A 17,872-nucleotide genomic window follows, 5' to 3' on the forward strand; every position below is an offset into this window, starting at 1 on the left:
TAAGGTAAAGTGCGGAAAACACTCTTAAGGTGGGGATGATTGGGCACCAATTTGGTCCTTTTTTTTTTTCTTTTTTTTTTTTCTTTTTTTTTAAGTAAAGATTGAACACCCATTTATTTTTTAAATAAAGACTGAACACCCATTTATTGCTATCTAATAAATTATATATATGTGTGTGTGTGTGCGCGTGCGCGCGTGAAAATTTAAGTAGAGGGCAGTGAGGCGGATTTATATTATTTTTTCAGTAGAGAATTTTTTTCTTCTAATAAAGATTGAACACCCATTTGTTGCTATATAAATAATATATACATATGTGTGTGTGTGTGTGTGTGTGTGTGTGTGTGTGTGTGAAAATTTATTGCAAATTCCAAACTTTAAAAAATTATATATATATATATATATATATATAATGAATAAGTATCTTTAAATTAATTTTTTAATTATATATTTAATGAAAAATGATAAGTATATTAAATTTTACTTTCTTTTTTTAAAAAAAATTATTAAAAAAAAAAAAAACTAAAGTTTTCGTTCCATATGATATACATATGTGATAACAAATAATTTTTTTTTTTTTTCTCCATTTGTTTCTAACTTATAAGTGACATTAAATGTTAGAAAATGTAAAACATCAAACTCAAAGAGAGAGTTAATGCACAGATAATATATTAGGGGAAATATATAAAGATAATATATATATTTTTTGAAAGGTGAAAATATCCTTAAAAAGTGTTTAAATATAGTTAATGCGCGCATCTCCTATGAAATTACTAGCATACACCCCTTGAACATTTTCGAAAAGAGAAAAAAAAAAAAAAGACAAAACAAGCATACAATATTACTTCATGTCAAATCTTTGAGTAGTGTTTTCCAAAGTCACATAATTCCCTCAAACCATTGGCGTTCCATCACTCCGCGCGCGAATTGGCATTTTGAGAGTGAATTCGCTAAAAATTCATGCTCTTATGTTTTTGAATTCACGAATTCAATTTAAGAATTCGCTGGTTTTTAAAATTCAATTCGACGAATTATGTAAAGTAAAATCTCGTATTTTGTTCAAGAATTCGACGACTTTTGATAATAAATTCACAAATTTAGTTTGAATTTTGAGAAATTTCGATTTTACCCCAACTTAAATAGACCAAATAAGGTTAATTATGTAAAAAAGTAATCAATTTAATTTAATTAAGTAAACTCTGTCCTTTATAGGTAAAAATCAAATAATATAACAACATACTTAATATTTAATAATACTTATTTATTAGTAAAGAAAGAAATAAATGAATAACTTTTTATATTCTGATTGTGATTTCTCAATTTTTTCTCTGCTATTAAGTGTTGGGTTTGTGATTCTTGAACTTCTTTCACTAGTAATTAACTCTTGATTCACTTTTATAGTCTTATTCTTGTTCCATCATTTCATATTCGCTCTGCTATTTCATATACTTTTCATACACTTTTGAACATTGTTATTTCAAAAACAATAATTGTCATCTTGAGAGTTTAAAGCAGGTTGTCATGTTTGTTAATTTATGTATTTTTATAAAGCAGGTTATATTGGTTATAATGGACTCAAATTTGATTCACTATTTTGTCTTTTTATTTGCATGAAATTTATTTAAAACATATATTTACTATTATAAATTAATATTTTATATATTTATAATGCAGCGCTTTAGTGGCGCTCCCGCTCTAAGATTTTTTGGGATATGCCGCTCTCGCGCTTCCGCTTTATGTAACTTTGGTGTTTTCGCTCAATTTTTAAAGAATAAGGGAAATTGGTAACACAATTTTTAAAATAAGGATTAAAAGCTAAGTCATATAAAGCAGGAATGGAAATGAATTCAAGAGCCGGAGTCGCAAAATTTAAGTCACATATAGTAAGAATATGAGCGATAACACACGCGTAGCGTAAGAGCAGAAACACGCTCTGAGAGAAACATCCATTGAGGATTGTGTCTCAGGTTAAAAGTGTTGTGCCAAGTATAGGGCATTGTAACGTAAGAGTAGAAGCGATAACACACGTGTAGCGTAAGAGCATATTGAGTATTGTGCCTCAGGTTAAAGTGTTGTGCCAAGTATAGGCGCTGTAACATAAGACTAGAAACAGAAGCGCACTCGGAGCTCAGGTGTTTTCTGCATTTTACCCACTTTCAACCGGCAAACAATTATCACATAGTAACAGCATTTGGCGCTCACTTTACCGCATGCCTGTGCGGTTGGTGAAATTTGACAGAATTCGTTGACATAGACAAAAGGAAAGTGTTACTTTTAACATTTAAAGTCAAATTTCTCTCCATTACCAAAGTATAAATGGTAACTTATCAAAATGATAACTTTCTTGCATTACATGTAAGAGGCGAAAATACATCCAAATAATAATAATAATTATTATTATTGTTAGATGGATTTGACAATTGCGCAAAAACAGCAGAGATATTCAAGCCACTATATAGCTCTATATAGTGCAAAAAAGAACTGAAAAAATACTAATCACAATATCATAGATACAGAATTGACTAAAGCTCCGTTTGTTTGAAAATAAAATATTTTAAAAAAAATATTTTTTTTTTATTTTCTGGTATTTAGTTGTCCTAAAATATTTACAATATATATATATATATATATATTAAAATTTACCAAAAATAATTTATCTATCAATTTTTGACAAGTTATTTTACATACCCCGCCCGATGGACTCGAACTCAATCTCGACGTAAGCATTTGCCAAACATCGAAAAAGTAAAAATAAATAAATATTTTTCAAAAAAAAATATTTTACACGGAGCCTAAAACTCCAAAAAAATTGTACTAAAAGGGGGGAAAAGTACATGTAACTGATTCTGCTGGCAATTCAAACCAAAACGCGAAATCTAAAAAATATATAGATGTATGGTCAACCTCGTTGAATTTCTGGCTCAACAATAATACACTGCTCATTTCAATACAATAAACATATCGGTGTTCGTGTTCGTGTTCGTTTGAGATATCAAGCTTAAAAAGAAAATGAAATTAAAAAAAAAATGGAAGGAAAAAATGGATAGAAAACAATTATCATCTCATGCAAATGAGATTGTTGACCAAATATGACATAGGGAACAACGCTACTCTACACCAAGCAGTCATTCCAGCTTCACGTACCTGTATATATCTCCAGCACGGACATCAATTTACAGCAACAAAAATCCCCGACAATCCACACAGTGCAACACCAATAAAATGCAGAATTGCAGCAGACTAAATATATCTTCTGCTTCATAGGGGATGGATGCATTTCCTCTCCAAACAAATGGTGCACTTTCCAGATGAAGTAAATTGGAGTTCAAAATCATACAGCATTCAAAAAAGCTCCTCTGAATTAAACTTGTTCCAGGCCTCCTATTTTGAACATATCAAAATGCACATTAGAGAAAGCTGAACAGACTGAACAATGAATAGAAGTACTTCTCGACACATTACTGTGGAAAAATTACATTTGAAAAGGGAATTCTTGAACTTAAAAATGATAATAAATATCATCATGACTTTAACAAAAAGTCATGAGGTTTACTAGCCAGTCGCTTGCGCGACTGTGGCTTCCAATTGCCCATCTGATTGGAACCATCAACAAAAACCCAACACGTGATAGGATTGATTAAAACCAAATAAAAAAAAAAAAAAATTGAAACCATCAGGTGATAGGATGGATTGGGGAAACCATCATGTGTTGGGTTTCCTTAACCAATCAGATGGGCGACTGTGGCTAGCAAGGTGCTGATACACTAAGAAAGTTACAGTAACCTCAACCAGATGCTGAAACTAAACAGTTCAAAGTGAATACATTACTGCAGATTACAGAAAAATGGCATATACTAATATCATTTTGAATTTGAGACGCTTTTCTCAAAATATTCCATAATGAGCATAAAAAACATGAACTGACGATAGCCATGATAAATAACAGTTTAGATTGACCAAAATATTGATAGCAGTACCTTCAGCAGGTCGAACACCTTTTCAGCAATATATTTCTGTTGAAGATTGGCACCTTTTTGTTGCACTTTATCAGGATGGATGCACAAAGTTGCCTTTCTATAAGCTTTTTTAACCGACGCACCAGTAATCAAATCAGTCAAAGAAACTGGCTGCCAACCACATTCAGGCCATAGCACCTAATCATTATCAACAGATACAAGAAACAAATTAGCATGCTACAAAAGATAAACAAAAAATTGGCAATTCTTTGAAATGCCAAAAGAAATTATCAGAATCTGGAGAAAGAATTCAAAGATAGAACAAAATATAAATTATGCCGTTACCAGAAATTGACCACAAGTTCAGTCTTACAAGTTTTGGAGTAAGTGTTATTAATTTTTAGTGGTGATTGGAAACCTACAATTCATGCTTTCATAGAGAAATAGAATGCAATCATGCAGTACCACTTAAAATGCAGGGTTTCTAAAATATATTTATTAAAATTAGAAATATGATGGAGATTTCTACTCATAATAGAAAAAGAATATGGGGCGGATCTCAAGTTAGGTTGTAGTTCAGATAACGACATCGACAAAATATTCTTTCGTCCAACAAATTACTATTTATTGGGATCTTCTATGTTACCGTGGATTGTGATGTCAACTAACAATCTATTTCAGAAGCACTCTAACATAGATTGTTAACTTTTCAACCATCTAAAATGGGCTTGAGTCTCTGTCACAAGGAGGACCCACTAAATCAACGAAGTTACCAAATGTGCTATTTAGTTGATGCAGAATGCCAGCATGATTAAACAATTTAAAATGATAATCCCTCAGGCCAGGATCACGAACAAGAGTGACCAGTGTGGCTGAAGATGCCAAATAAAAACTTATAAGAATCCACTGAGCTATAATAATCACTTTGAACCCTGACAATGATTAATGATAGAGATGAGGTATCTTCTGAAAACTGGCACAGCAGGAAATTTGGTATCATCATTATCAGAAGTTGTTTCATTGAATCATAAAGAATCGTTGACAAGTTGAGAAGTGAAGGTACAATTTCGTCTCAATCATATAGCATTAATCATTCATGGTGGAAGCTGACTTCCTTATCAAAATGTCTAAATATGATTTCAAGCAAACACTCACTAAGAATGCGCAGAAATGGAACCCAACCCAAATGATCCTAAATAACTAAGATTCCATAGTCATTTAAACAGATGTGCTGTTGGCAAGACTTGCCCGGCAGAAATTTATAGCCATTACAGGTTGTACAAAGCCACCAGCAACAATTGGCTTAAGTAACCAAAGCTAAAGGAGAATAAGTGGCCTTCATACCCAAGTGGTAGTTCCAAAGTCATATGTAGACTTGACCACATGTGCAAAATTCAAAAACTTGAATATGCACGAGTGCCTGCAAAAATTATGGTGCACAGCCAAAGCCTAAAATTTATTACCTTGAAAAGCCTGATGCAGAGCATGTGAACAATAGAGAGGCAATTCAGGAATGTCAAATGAGGCTCAATTTTTTTACCATGCCGGATCAAAAAGTGGTTATATCCAAGTCTTCTTTAAGTTTATTTAGTTAATAGGCTGCTTATTCAATCTCTATGTTTCTGATATTCTTGGCATTGAGATACTTTGCCAATTTCTAGATTTGCTGGACATGGATTATTGCAGTGATTCAAGAATCTAATGTTTGGTCAAACTATGCCATTAGGTAGCACCGCCCCCTCTTCCCCTTTCTTTTTGTGTAAATTTAGTATCAGATAGAAGTTATGCATTGGGCAGCCTAGAATGTTTTTAATTGTTGAAGTATCAAAAGTCCTATTTTAGAAGCCAAGTCCTAGTATCATCAGCCTATAGATATTTGGGTAATCTTTCAATCAAATAAAATTAAACTATGCTCTATCACTGGCACACAATGTTAGGGGTGAATTGGAAGTCCCAAGCAAAGAAAAAATTCTGGATATCTCAGTTAAGGCTGCTGAAGCTAAACATCAGCCTTCTGAAATACAAAAAGCCCTGGACAAGGATCCAAATAACCCCCTCTGCATCACATGGAAAAGAATGCATTAGCTCAATTTTGCAAGCTTCGAAAGGATGAAGGAGCTTATTGAGACAAAAATCAAGGATCCACCGGCTTAAAGTTGTAGATCAGAACAACAGTTATCTCATGAAATCCATTAATCAGAAGATGTACACAGATGAGTGGTCAAATGTTCATTGATCCTAAAGAATTGAGTTAGCTATTATTGATTAATTCCAAAATCTGTTGGGGAAGGAAGGTAACAGTTGCAATGTCATGGCAGAAGAGCCTCTCTCTTACATTTCCAATCATATTCCAGCAATGCCAGAGGAGCAGCTTATCAAGGAACTCACAGCTGACCAGATAAAGGAGGCTAAGTTTTCTATGTAGGAGGAGAAAGCCCCTTGTCCTGCTGGGCTGAATGCGTTTTTCTTCAAAAACTGTTGGAATATCATAGGTGAGAAGTGATTCAAGCAGTGAAATATTTCTTCATTGCAGGCAGCATGCTAAGGGAGTGAATGCTCCAACTGTTTCTCTAATTCCAAAGTTGCCTAACCACACTCATATCTCTGACTTTCACCCTATTTCACACTGCAACACCATATATAAATGCATTTCCAAAGTTTTAGCAACTAGATTTATATCTGTTCTGGATTATTAGCCCAGGATAATTTCAAAAAAATATCACAAGGATTCTCACCCTCTCAGATATGCTCTCATGGTGGATATTAAAAAGGCTAATGACACTATTAACTGAGAATTCTTGATTGCAGCCCTCAAAGCCTTTGGTTTCCACCTCATCTTTATTAATTGGATCAAACAATGTATTACGACTACTTCCTTTTCCATTAAAATCAATGAGAAGATTTTTTTGACAAGATTTCAATAAAAGGCACTAAACCAAAAGAATACAAAAGGCGGCCAAGACGACACTATAAATTCATGCCATCCACAAAATCCAAAAGATGCCCACTTTATTTGAGTTAAAACTCAGCACAACCTTCTCGATTTCATCCGCCGTTACCTGTTGAATTAATCCTAGCTACTGATCCTCAGTAAGGACTCAATGAGAAGTTATTTCGCTTATTTAAAGGGAAAGGGGTATTAGGCAAGGGGATCCTATATCCCCTTAACTCCTTGTCATTGGGATGGAGGTGCATGCCAGATTAATGAAGGGGGGCCACTAACCAAGACTTCAAATTCCATTGGAGGTGTGAGAAGATCAAATTAACTCATGAATTTTGCAGATGACCTCATACTTTCCATAATTTTCCATAAAAATTTCCTACAAAAAACACGGAAATTTTAGAAAGTTTTATGAACTTACATAATGTTCTTTCTTTTATGGTAAGTTTCCTGGTATTCAAACCATAAAATGGTAATTTCCCAAAATTTTCTTGAAATGGTTTCATGGTAATCAAATACACCTTGGAAATTTTCTTTTCCTTTACGGAGCCTAAGAAATTTTAGGTGAGATTCCTAGATTCATCATCTCCTTCCAGGTCGTCTTCTCTTTAATTACCATTGACAGGTTATTATGGCAGCCAAAAAAAAACCTCAAATATCATCTGAAAACCATACCATATCAAACCTAAATCAACTTTAACCATTTCATTTACCTTTTGGCCTTCAATTTAGCACCCCAAACCCATAATAACTGTTAGAAAGGATATTCTGGCAAACTTTCTGGAATGACTACAACCTATCAATTGTAGGTAGCATTCTCTATGTTTACATTGTTTTTTTTTTTTTTTTTTGATAAGTTTCTCTATGTTTATATTGTTGCTTTAATTCAATGCCTTATTTACCGATTTTTAGCTAGAGAGATCATGCAGGCCTACTTATGCTCTCAATCTTAGCTTCTGATTTGGCAGAAAGTGAAGTAAGTTGTTTCTCTCTGAAGAGTTCACAAGGCTTAGATATTTTATTTTGTTTAAATCTAACAGCCCTGAATAATGTCAACCAATGTTCTATAACTAAATGAAAATTTATCCATATTAATGTTTTCATCTATTAATGAAGTTAAATAATTAGATCAAAAGCCCATTTCTTTTGAATCACCAAAACAGGCAACAAGTGGAACTGCTGGGGCAGCGGAAGTGCGTGAATAACTAAGATTCTATGAAAGCCAACAAAGCAATCAAACATAAACACAAGATATACATAGTTCAGCCAAAACTGGTCTACGTCCATTGATGAGAAGAGATTCCACTATGATTCGTAGAGATATTATAACAATAGAGTACCACAAATCCACGAGCTTATTTCCTCGCTACTAGTGTCACCGGTGTTTTTCCTACTCTACCAACCCAAATACTCCCTCTACCCATCAACTCCCTCATGAGACTACATCTCTATCAATCTCATAAGTCTCAACTCAAAGCCTATGTATCTATTTATAGAGTTCCAAACCCAATTCCTTGTTGGACAAGGATTACCAAACAAAATACAACTCTAAAATAGAAACATAATTAGAGTAGGAATTTGAGACACAAATCCAAACAATCTCCACCTTGGCTCAAATTTCATCCAACCAATCATCGCTTCCCATGGCATTGATCATGACAATTCTTTTGCAGCTTCAATCTTGACGATACTCCAGCAAAACTCCGATTGTCCACATTATACGTTGCTCGATCAATCAAATCTCTAAGGCTCCATCTCGACTACTCGAGTTTCATGCCATGTAACTAAGCCGATTGACTCCATCTACAACTGAAGCCCGTTGCAGCACATGTTGAGACTTTTTGTGTTTTTTGAATCTCCTTCACCTTTGGCTCTGAATCCTCTGATACCAATTTGTTGGGGCAGCGGAAGTGCGCGAATAACTACGATCCAATGAAAGCCAACAAAACAATTACGCATAAACACAAGATATACATGGTTCAGCCAAAACCAGCCTACATCTATAGATGCAAAGTGATTCCACTATGATTCGTAGAGATATTACAACAATAGAGTACCAACACCACCACTCCACGAGCCTATTTCCTCGATACCAGCATCACCGGTGTTTTTCCTACTCTACTAACCCGCATACTCCCTCCACCCATCAACTCCCTCGTGATACTACATCCCTCTCAATCTCTTAAGTCTCAACCCAAAGCCTATGTATCTATTTATAGAGTTCCAAACCCAATTCCTCGTTAGACAAGGATTACAATTTCTTAGAGGCCAATACTTGCCAAACAAGAAATTACCATACATAATATAACTCTAAAATAGAAACAAAATTATAGTAGGAATTTGAAACACAAATCCCAACAGGAACAATATGAAAACTGGACATTTGATTTCACTGAAAAGATAAAAATTAACTACATGCAAGTATTACACCAGCAAGAAAGAAGATTAATGTAATCAAGGTAAAAGAAACCAAATATTTGAAGAGAGACATACTCTATAATTAGTAAGCATCGCGGTAGTTACAAAAAACATGCAAAAGAATATACATGAGATAAGATAATCACACATACATATTGCAATGTTGACAGAAGTGCACGTAAATTTCCTTCTTTCCCTGCAGCCCAACGCTTGATCTCAAAATCTAAAGTCTCGGCAATTCTCTGAAAAGTGCATATCAAGATTAGACAGATAAATTATATAAATTAATGTCAAGCAAGTCTTACCGTAGGCAAGGGGTAAAACCCACACAAACAAGATAAATGTGATGAATATCTGAAGAGTGAAATAAAATAAATAATCAACAATAATTTGTATGACATGCTTCTAAGAAATGGTTATGAAATAATTCCACTTGTTACACAACTAGTATTGTTTAGCATGCTGCTATCAAGGTTCAATGTTTAATCGAGACAGAAATATAAAATCCAATTGGAGAACCAATCTAGAGTCAATTAAGTTACAAAATGATTCCTTAGTTACCTCTACCTATCAAAGAAATGACAACTTACGTATTTCATATATACGGGTGTGTCTTGCAATTTTATTTGGGTAATAAACAAGAACAAAATCTCCATACCAATTACCAGCCCCCACAACAAAAATCCACATTATAAATCAATTAAAATCTAAAATAGATGTAGTAACGACTTGACACTTGAATCAGTAAACCATTTACCAAATATGACACAACCTAAAACTACTTTGCTTTAATTAGACACAACAGTTTTAGGTTGAACATATGAGCTCTGGTTATAGGTAGATCCCAACTCTACTGAATTCAAACCAAGTTGCAGACCTCATTGGTGTCTATTCAGCTCCCTCAAAACAAATGAGCTGATATTTTTATTTCTTCATAAGTACTTATTTACACATTTTATGTATAGTCATCCTTCTTAACTTAACAATTTTGGTAGATGGAACTTTTTAACTAACAAAAGTACCTAAGTATCGAATTTCCCCTTGGACTTCTATTAACCAAGAACTTCTAAACATGACTTGCTGCATAATAGAACACCCTATATATGTCTTTATAAAAAATAGTGAATTCTAAAACAATATACATGTTCTGTCAATTCTAAGGGATAAATAACCTCCTGATTCGCATTTGATTAGGTAATTGTTCCTTTAGACATTAATTAAAAAGGCTGCAATTTACCCAATGGATCTGACTAGTGGAGTATGATTGCCAACGATATGTCATGTATAAAAGCATAATTTATCAGTATTAGTCAATTTCCTTTTATGCATACATGCATGAAAGGAAATTGGCTAGTGTATAATATATTATAAGTTTTCCTACGACTAAATATATATATATATATATAAACAATAGAAGTTTTCCAAAATATTATCAATTATCAGGAACTAAAATAATAAATTAAACACAAGAACCAAGCTGGTTTCTTGTTTACACAAGCAGGTACTAAGTACTAGTGTAAAAGATTCTTGCACACTTCACACTTTTTGGTAGACAAAAATTTACCCCAAAAAATTAAAATCCAACTTATTAAATGCTAACATTTTCACCATTTCAAGAGGCTTCCTCATTTACCCCAATTCACAAGACTCTATAACAAATGCAAGATGATTTGTCAAAAAAGAACCGGCCAGAGGAGCTACCAGAGGAAAGAAATAATGAGCTCTACACAGGACAAGAGAAATAGACGAGATGGCATAGTATTGGCTGGATGCAAACTAGCCAAAATATTAGTATGCCAGCATTGACGGTGATGCTTGATTATGGTCGGTGAGATGATTGCAAATGACCTGTAAATGGTTGATGGCGATGATTTGGAAGGTCAATGATACTCCTAGGAATTGACAGCACATGGAAGTATCATTGTAGATGGAGGTGGAGAAGAGAAGAGTAAGGGATTCTTGTCGGTGAGATGATTGCAAATGACCTGTAAATGGTTGATGGCGATGATTTGGAAGGTCAATGATACTCCTAGGAATTGACAGCACATGGAAGTATCATTGTAGATGAGGTGGAGAAGAGAAGAGTAAGGGATTCTTGTCGAGTTCTGAGAGGGAAAGAGAAAAGAGCAAGGAATTGTGCATAGCCCACCCTCCTCCCCCTCCAATTCAACAGGTAAGATTTTTGAACTTACTATTTTGCCCTTTAATATCTAAAGAAGTTAACCTTTCAAGAGGAAAACAAGCTTTCATGTGTCAAGTAGGACAGGAAGAACATACGACAAACACACATGTTGTATGACATGCCCAAGGCTCTTACATGTCTTTCTTCTTGATCCCTTTGAGTTTGAAGGTCACGCTGATTCTTTTCAGCAAGTGCTTTAGCCTGAGAATAAAAAACTGAATAATCAAAAAACAGAGAGACCAAACTGCATGCATATTTTAAACAACACAATTACCGTAATTCAGAATATGCACTTGATTGACTTCACATATAAAAACATAATTAGAAGCATCTTTCAACAGAAATCACATACCGCACGCTCCTGAGTTCTTTGGTGGCGCTCCAGTCTGGCTCTTCTTCTATCTTCAGTTTCCCCTTCAACGTCCTGGAAATCTCCGGATGATGAAGCAGCTTTGGCAAGCAAAGTAGTCAAACCCATTTTTTAGCAAAATGAGGGAGGAAGATCAGGCGAAAGACCAACAGTGTATTACTATATGAAAACCAACAATGATATTACCTCCAAAAATTGAAGATAGATCATCAACAATATTAGTTGTTGAAGATGCTTTCCTCATGTTGGATGAAACTCCAACAGCTGATGTCCTCTTTGCCCCTTCAGGCCCGCCCCTGCTCTGGAATTGGGCATCTGACGCAGTGTCCTGAAATTGGGGATTGAAGACAGGACCAACACACAGAATGAACCATAAAACCTTCAACAGTTAACATAATCTCAAAATATATACTTCTGATGACAGTCTTGAATACTCACAGAGGTATTTGCTCTTGGTCTTGGTGCACTACTTGGTCGAGAACCCATGCTAAAGAATGATTCAAGATCATTATCGTTTTTCTGTTGATTTGTCCCTGCAGCCCTTCCTCGAGCCTCTGCAGCAGCTCTTTCTCGAGCCTCTGCAGCAGCCCTTTCCACAGCAGCTCGTTCAGCTCTACGTCTAGCTTCTGCCTCAGCCCTTGCAACAGCAGCTTTCTCTCGTGCTTCTCTCTCCCTTGCTTCTGCATTTGCCCTTTCCTTAGCTTCTGCAGCAGCCTTTTCTGCTCTTTCTTTAGCCCCAGCTGCTGCTCTCTCACGGGCTTCAGCTTGCGCTCTCTGAACTGCAGCCCTTTCAGCACGTTCTCGAGCCTGAGAACTTGCCTTCTCAACAGCAGCCCTTTCAGCTCTTAGGCGAGCATCAGCAGCGGCTCTTTCACGTGCTTCCCTAGTTGCCCTTTCAACAGCATGTCGGCCCTTTTCCCTCTCCCTCTCTTTCTCCCTCAGTCTCTCCCTCTCCTCAAGTCTCCTTTGTTCTTTCTCTTCCTCCTCCCTTTCCCTCTGGTGCCGTTCATGATGTAATCTCTCCTGGTTTTCTCTAAATTCTCTCTCCTGACCATCTTGCATGGCTTGTTCATCTTTTTCCACTTGCACAGCATCTTTACTTCTATCAGCCTTTGTGTATTCCCTCTCCCTTACTTCCTTAGCATGCCTGAATTTAGCCTCAGCTCTATCCATAGCCTCCTTCATAGCGGCAGAAGCAGCAGCAGCAGAGTTCATATTCATTTCATCAACAGAATGCACTTCAGTAGGTTCATCAACATTTTGGGTCTTACCCATGACAAAATCCTCGAGTTCATCTATTTGAGACACCGTTGTGCTCTTTTCTGTTGGATGCACCTGTGCAAAAGGATTCCGAGAGTACTGGGTGTAACTTGGGGGGGAAGAAAACTCACTACCCTGCTTTCTTGCATTTGAAGCAACGGAACCTGTTCCCGGCTTTCGAGCCCGAGGTGGTCTTGGAGGAGGGGGTCTTGAAGGAGGTGGAGCACTAGTGGGTTGCGTAAAAAGAGGGATTTCTGATACAGTGAGCCATACATCATCAGATGTGTCAACATTTTCTTCCGATCTGGGAGACATATCTGCCCGGGAACTTGTCTCATTAGAATTAACATTTAAAAATGAAGGGAAAGATCCAGCTTGACCAACAGATTTGTTAAAATCTGTTGAAGCACTTGGCATGTCATACAAGGTCTGGTCAGATCCCTGGAAACTGTCAACATTCATCTTCTTCTGAGAGTGGCTCTCATTATTTTTAGAAGAAGATTTTCCGGTTGATTCCTTACCAGCAAAAGCATGTGCCCCACTCGTGCCAGCTCCTGTCCTTGAAGGGCTCCCATCCTTTCCCCTGTTGTTCATCCCGGATGAAAATGAAGGTGCAGATTTGCCAAAACCATTTAAGGGATCTATATCATCAAATACTCCCCCACTAATAGATGAACTATTCGCTTTTCTGTTTTCAGAGTTACTGAGCTTACTAATCTCTTCCAGTGGATCAGAGAATGACTCTTGGGTTGAGAATACAGGGGTTGAAGTTGATTCTAGAACTACAAAGGGGTTTTCCATCTCACTAGAATTTGTCTGGCTTGAATTCACAGTTGGCTTTTGGGGTTGCCTTGACTCCGAATATGACCTGTTTATAAAGAAATGTGGATCTGATATATTTATCAACTGATACTGATATACTGCAGTAACTATATAAATGAATCAAGCACAGGATTGCACAATATAAGACATTACTGGCACAAACAATGTAAGTCTTACATGCCAAATAAGATAAATAAATGCATTTATTTGTTTTTTCTTTTTAGTAACATTTTTTTTTTTTTATCTTTTATCTTTTCACTTTCTTTTTTCCTAGTTGGTCTATCTTTTCACTTTGATTGACAATAAAGAATAAAAATAATATTGATAATAATGCGAGACATTCTGAAAGTGTTTTTTTTTTCTTTCTTTTAGAAGTCCAAGTATGCCAGATAGGTCAACTGAAGCTTTGTTGAACCCATTCTAACACAAATTTTCTCCGTTCCTTTTGATAAAGTGACAAGAATGCTCAACGGCCAAATTTCATCATGGAAAGGAAATGCTTTAATACTAGGGGGTGGATGGAAGCAGCAGCAGCAGCAAAAGATAACCACTAAGATATAACTTGGTCAAGAGCCGGGAGAAAGATTAAGAAGGGGAAATAATAGACAAAAAAAGTCTTCTGCAGTCCACTAATCTTGCCAAAGATAGAATAAAAAAAAGAAAAAGAAAAAGTTATACATTTTATAAACAAGTTTAATATTCTCAATCTCCAACTCAACTTGCAAATATCGAGTAATAATACAAACAAAGCTGATTTTATATAATGATTTCATGTTAATTGTTGGTCTTTCATGAAAGACAGGTCATTTTTTTTATGAACTTTAATCATTTTAGAGTTCGATTATTTAATCATTCTCTTTGACATATACTACAATTTCATTAAATGTTTAATACAAGCTTTCTCTCCAGATGATTACTCAATAATCCCTAAACCAACAAAGTGATTCTTCTACATTAGAAGAATATTCAACACGCACAACCTTCTAAATCTTATCCCGACTATTAGAAGATCAAACAAAGATCTACCTTCATGATTCATCCACATGCAGAAATTGTTGGCAACTTTACTCACAATGACTCCAATAGACCTATTATATTTTCCACTAATGAAATTATGGACCCTCATTTTTGCTATGTCAAATTGGTAGAAGTAGCAGTACTTGATGTGGAAATTAGTGCAAACACAAGAAATAAATTGATATATAGATAAAGCAGATGTTATTAAACTTATGAGAGCATTTTATATGTAGCAGTAATAATCATCATGAAACACAGTAATACCATCAAAAGAATCATTTACAACACTACTAGTTGGTGGAGTACAATTTCAAAATATTCAGAAGGAAACTTAAACTATATACAAAATGTGGAGTGCAATTTTAACAATGTACTGTAATAGAATCCTTGACCCTCGCATGCTCTTTAAGTATGTTCTACAGTGTTTTAATCTGTTCAACATGAAAATTAGATAATTTTACATCACCAACTCAGAGGATACAATAATAATTAGAGAAAAATGCTAATGGTACCACAGGGCCATCGACCCAAGTGGTATGAGCTCTCCTCGCTAAAGTATAGGTGAGCAGTTTGAGCCCCACAATGGGCAGTGTGGAGTGTGTGTGTCTGCGTGTTGCTTAACTACCAAAATAAATGCCAATTGTGCAAGGATTATGCCTCAAGTGTGCCCTCTACCACTTAACACAGTAAATTAGCAAAAAGTTAATGGAAATTGAGCTTGAATGAGATGCTACCTAATTACATGTAACTTTCTTAGCACATATAATTGAATATATAGATCATTTACAGAGAATGTCAGTACCGATCATATCCTCCTAAACTACTCTATATATGCAGGCAATTGAGCATACTAAGCGGCTGAATTCGAGCACCCATTTAGAGTACCTGTTATTACCACGGGGACTGCCACCACCAAAATCAGGTATCAAATCATCCAAACCTCTCGAACTCTTACTATTCTTTGCTCCCGCCTTCTCCGTCCGGCCTAAATTCCCGAGAAGATCATCAAATGGGGCACTCTTTTTCGGCGAAGACACGCTCGAAAAAACGTCATCGTCAAACCTAACCGAAGAAGACGCCGATTTACTCTTTAACCCCGGCAAACCTTCGAAAATGTCAACCTCGTCGTCGTATACCGGCTTATCATAAACCGGCATCGTCGTTGACGGCTTGCTTTTCGAATCATTCGCCGCCGACGAGCTCTTGAAGATCGAATCGTAATCGAAATCCGACAACGGCGACGACGACGATTTGTTGTTGTTGCTGCTAAAATTACTAGTGGTGGTAGTGGTTGGTTTAGCTGATGCAAATTTAGGAGGGCCACCAAATACATCACTGAATAACAAACCGTCGCGATTGTGATCGTCGACGAATGGTGAGGGCATCGACGACGAGGACGATGATCGAGAGTGTCGATCGCCAACGTCCGATCCGACGTAGGGTTTGGATGAAGCCATTGGGATCGATTTGCCTTGGGGTTTGTACCCGAAGTCTCTGGCCAACATTCCAAAGTCATCCATTGATAACTTCTCTATGTTCTTCAATTCAAACTGTGTTGAAGATGACTCAGATCTGGGCAAAATTGCCCTTTTATAGTAGAGCAATTATGAGTATATAGATCTGAATTGGAAGACAATTAAAAATGGTAAAGTAGCACAATTATATTACAGACGAAGAAGAAGATGAAGGAATTGAGAATTGAGAATTGAGTGAAGATCGACACCTCTTACTATACATAAATATATAGATATATGTGTGTTCTATATCTATATGTATAGATATATATATATATATGTATGATTTTACATGGAAATATGGAGAGACGACCAATTCTTCGATTAGGGTATTCTTTGCGAGGTGTAGATTCGTAGAGCTTCGTTCTTTCTTGTTTCTCTCTCTATCTCTCTTCTTTCTTCTTCTCGTCGTCTCTGTTTCCTCTCTGGGCTGCAAAATTTGTTCTTTTTTGTTTATTGATTTTAATTTATTTCCAGAAATATCCTGATGTTATGGTAATATTTCAAACTGAACCTGACATTTTTGGTAATTTGCAGTTTTGTTCAGTTTTGGTGTTCTTTCGCAGACCTTTCTTACCAAAACAATGTTGATTTGTTCCAAAAAGAAACACGGTATCTTTATATATAATTCATAATGTATAAAATATATAAATAATATACTATTCATAAAGTTTTATTAAACAAATAGTACAATTTATGTATGTGTATTTACGTGTGGAGCACTTTTTTTTTAATCAAGGCCATGGTTATGAGGAGGCATTATTACATGAAATGATTAAATTTCAACTAGTTTAATGATGCATGTTATTGTTGGACTTGAAAGGTTAACATATTGACGTTTTAGTTTGGCCTGTTTTTTAAATGCATGCAAATGACATTTAGGTAACATGAACCTAATGAACATATTTGAATTTAAATTTTTTATATTATTATATATAAAATATCTTGTGATATTTATTTATTTTGAAGTGTGATATAAGCATAAAAAAAAAAAATTACTCAGTAAAATATTTTAATTAACAACTTTTGAGTACATATTAAATGAAGAAACTAGCATCATTCAAATTTTTTTCTTCAGGATTACTTAATTTCGATCAATCACAACTTGACACGCAAGTAAATATGTCAATTTTATTCAAATTTTTGTTTACGCGTCGGGTCGGGTGTCGACTAGAATCAGGTCCACGCGAATTTAGTAAAATTTCACATATTTGTGATACACATAGCAAGTGGATCAAAGCCTACTTCTCTCTTCACTTGATCATGTAACATCAATAATGGACTATATAAAAAAATCAGGTCCGAAAAGGATATCACCACCAATCCCGCTCCAATATATATATATATATATATATCCCGATAGGTAAAACAAATAACAGTTAAAAATCTGTACTA

At 35.4% G+C, this 17,872-nt stretch overlaps 1 protein-coding gene across 2 annotated transcripts; it reads right to left on the minus strand.

The window, feature by feature from the left end:
• Positions 1-2,853: 2,853 nt before the first annotated feature.
• LOC132306543 (auxilin-related protein 2-like) lies at positions 2,854-16,931 on the minus strand. 2 transcript variants are annotated; one of them, XM_059803961.1, is made up of 8 exons: positions 15,849-16,931; positions 12,303-13,992; positions 12,051-12,192; positions 11,847-11,944; positions 11,630-11,695; positions 9,465-9,554; positions 3,975-4,151; positions 2,854-3,378 (listed from the first exon to the last, which is right to left on the minus strand). In XM_059803961.1, exons 1-8 carry the CDS (start codon positions 16,481-16,483, stop codon positions 3,340-3,342), a joined length of 2,937 nt encoding a protein of 978 aa, XP_059659944.1. In that variant the 5' UTR covers positions 16,484-16,931; the 3' UTR covers positions 2,854-3,339. The 2 variants fall into 2 exon arrangements, with proteins under 2 accessions (XP_059659944.1, XP_059659945.1); XM_059803962.1 differs by having other exon boundaries at positions 16,770-16,930.
• Positions 16,932-17,872: the final 941 nt, after the last annotated feature.

Source organism: Cornus florida, unplaced genomic scaffold (genome assembly GCF_030987335.1).
Source record: "Cornus florida cultivar Cherokee Brave unplaced genomic scaffold, ASM3098733v1 CherokeeBrave_3.0.0_Hap2_Chr05, whole genome shotgun sequence".
Lineage (NCBI taxonomy): Eukaryota > Viridiplantae > Streptophyta > Magnoliopsida > Cornales > Cornaceae > Cornus > Cornus florida.

Bases quoted from the DNA above. Each gene is read 5' to 3' on its own strand.
- LOC132306543 (XM_059803961.1), bottom strand. From the start codon at position 16,483: ATGGATGACTTTGGAATGTTGGCCAGAGACTTCGGGTACAAACCCCAA. The intron at 13,993-15,848 runs GTACTCTAAATG...CTTTATAAACAG, and splicing joins AGTCCCCGTGGTAATAACAG to GTCATATTCGGAGTCAAGGC. The intron at 11,945-12,050 runs GTAATATCATTG...TGCTTGCCAAAG, and splicing joins TCTATCTTCAATTTTTGGAG to CTGCTTCATCATCCGGAGAT.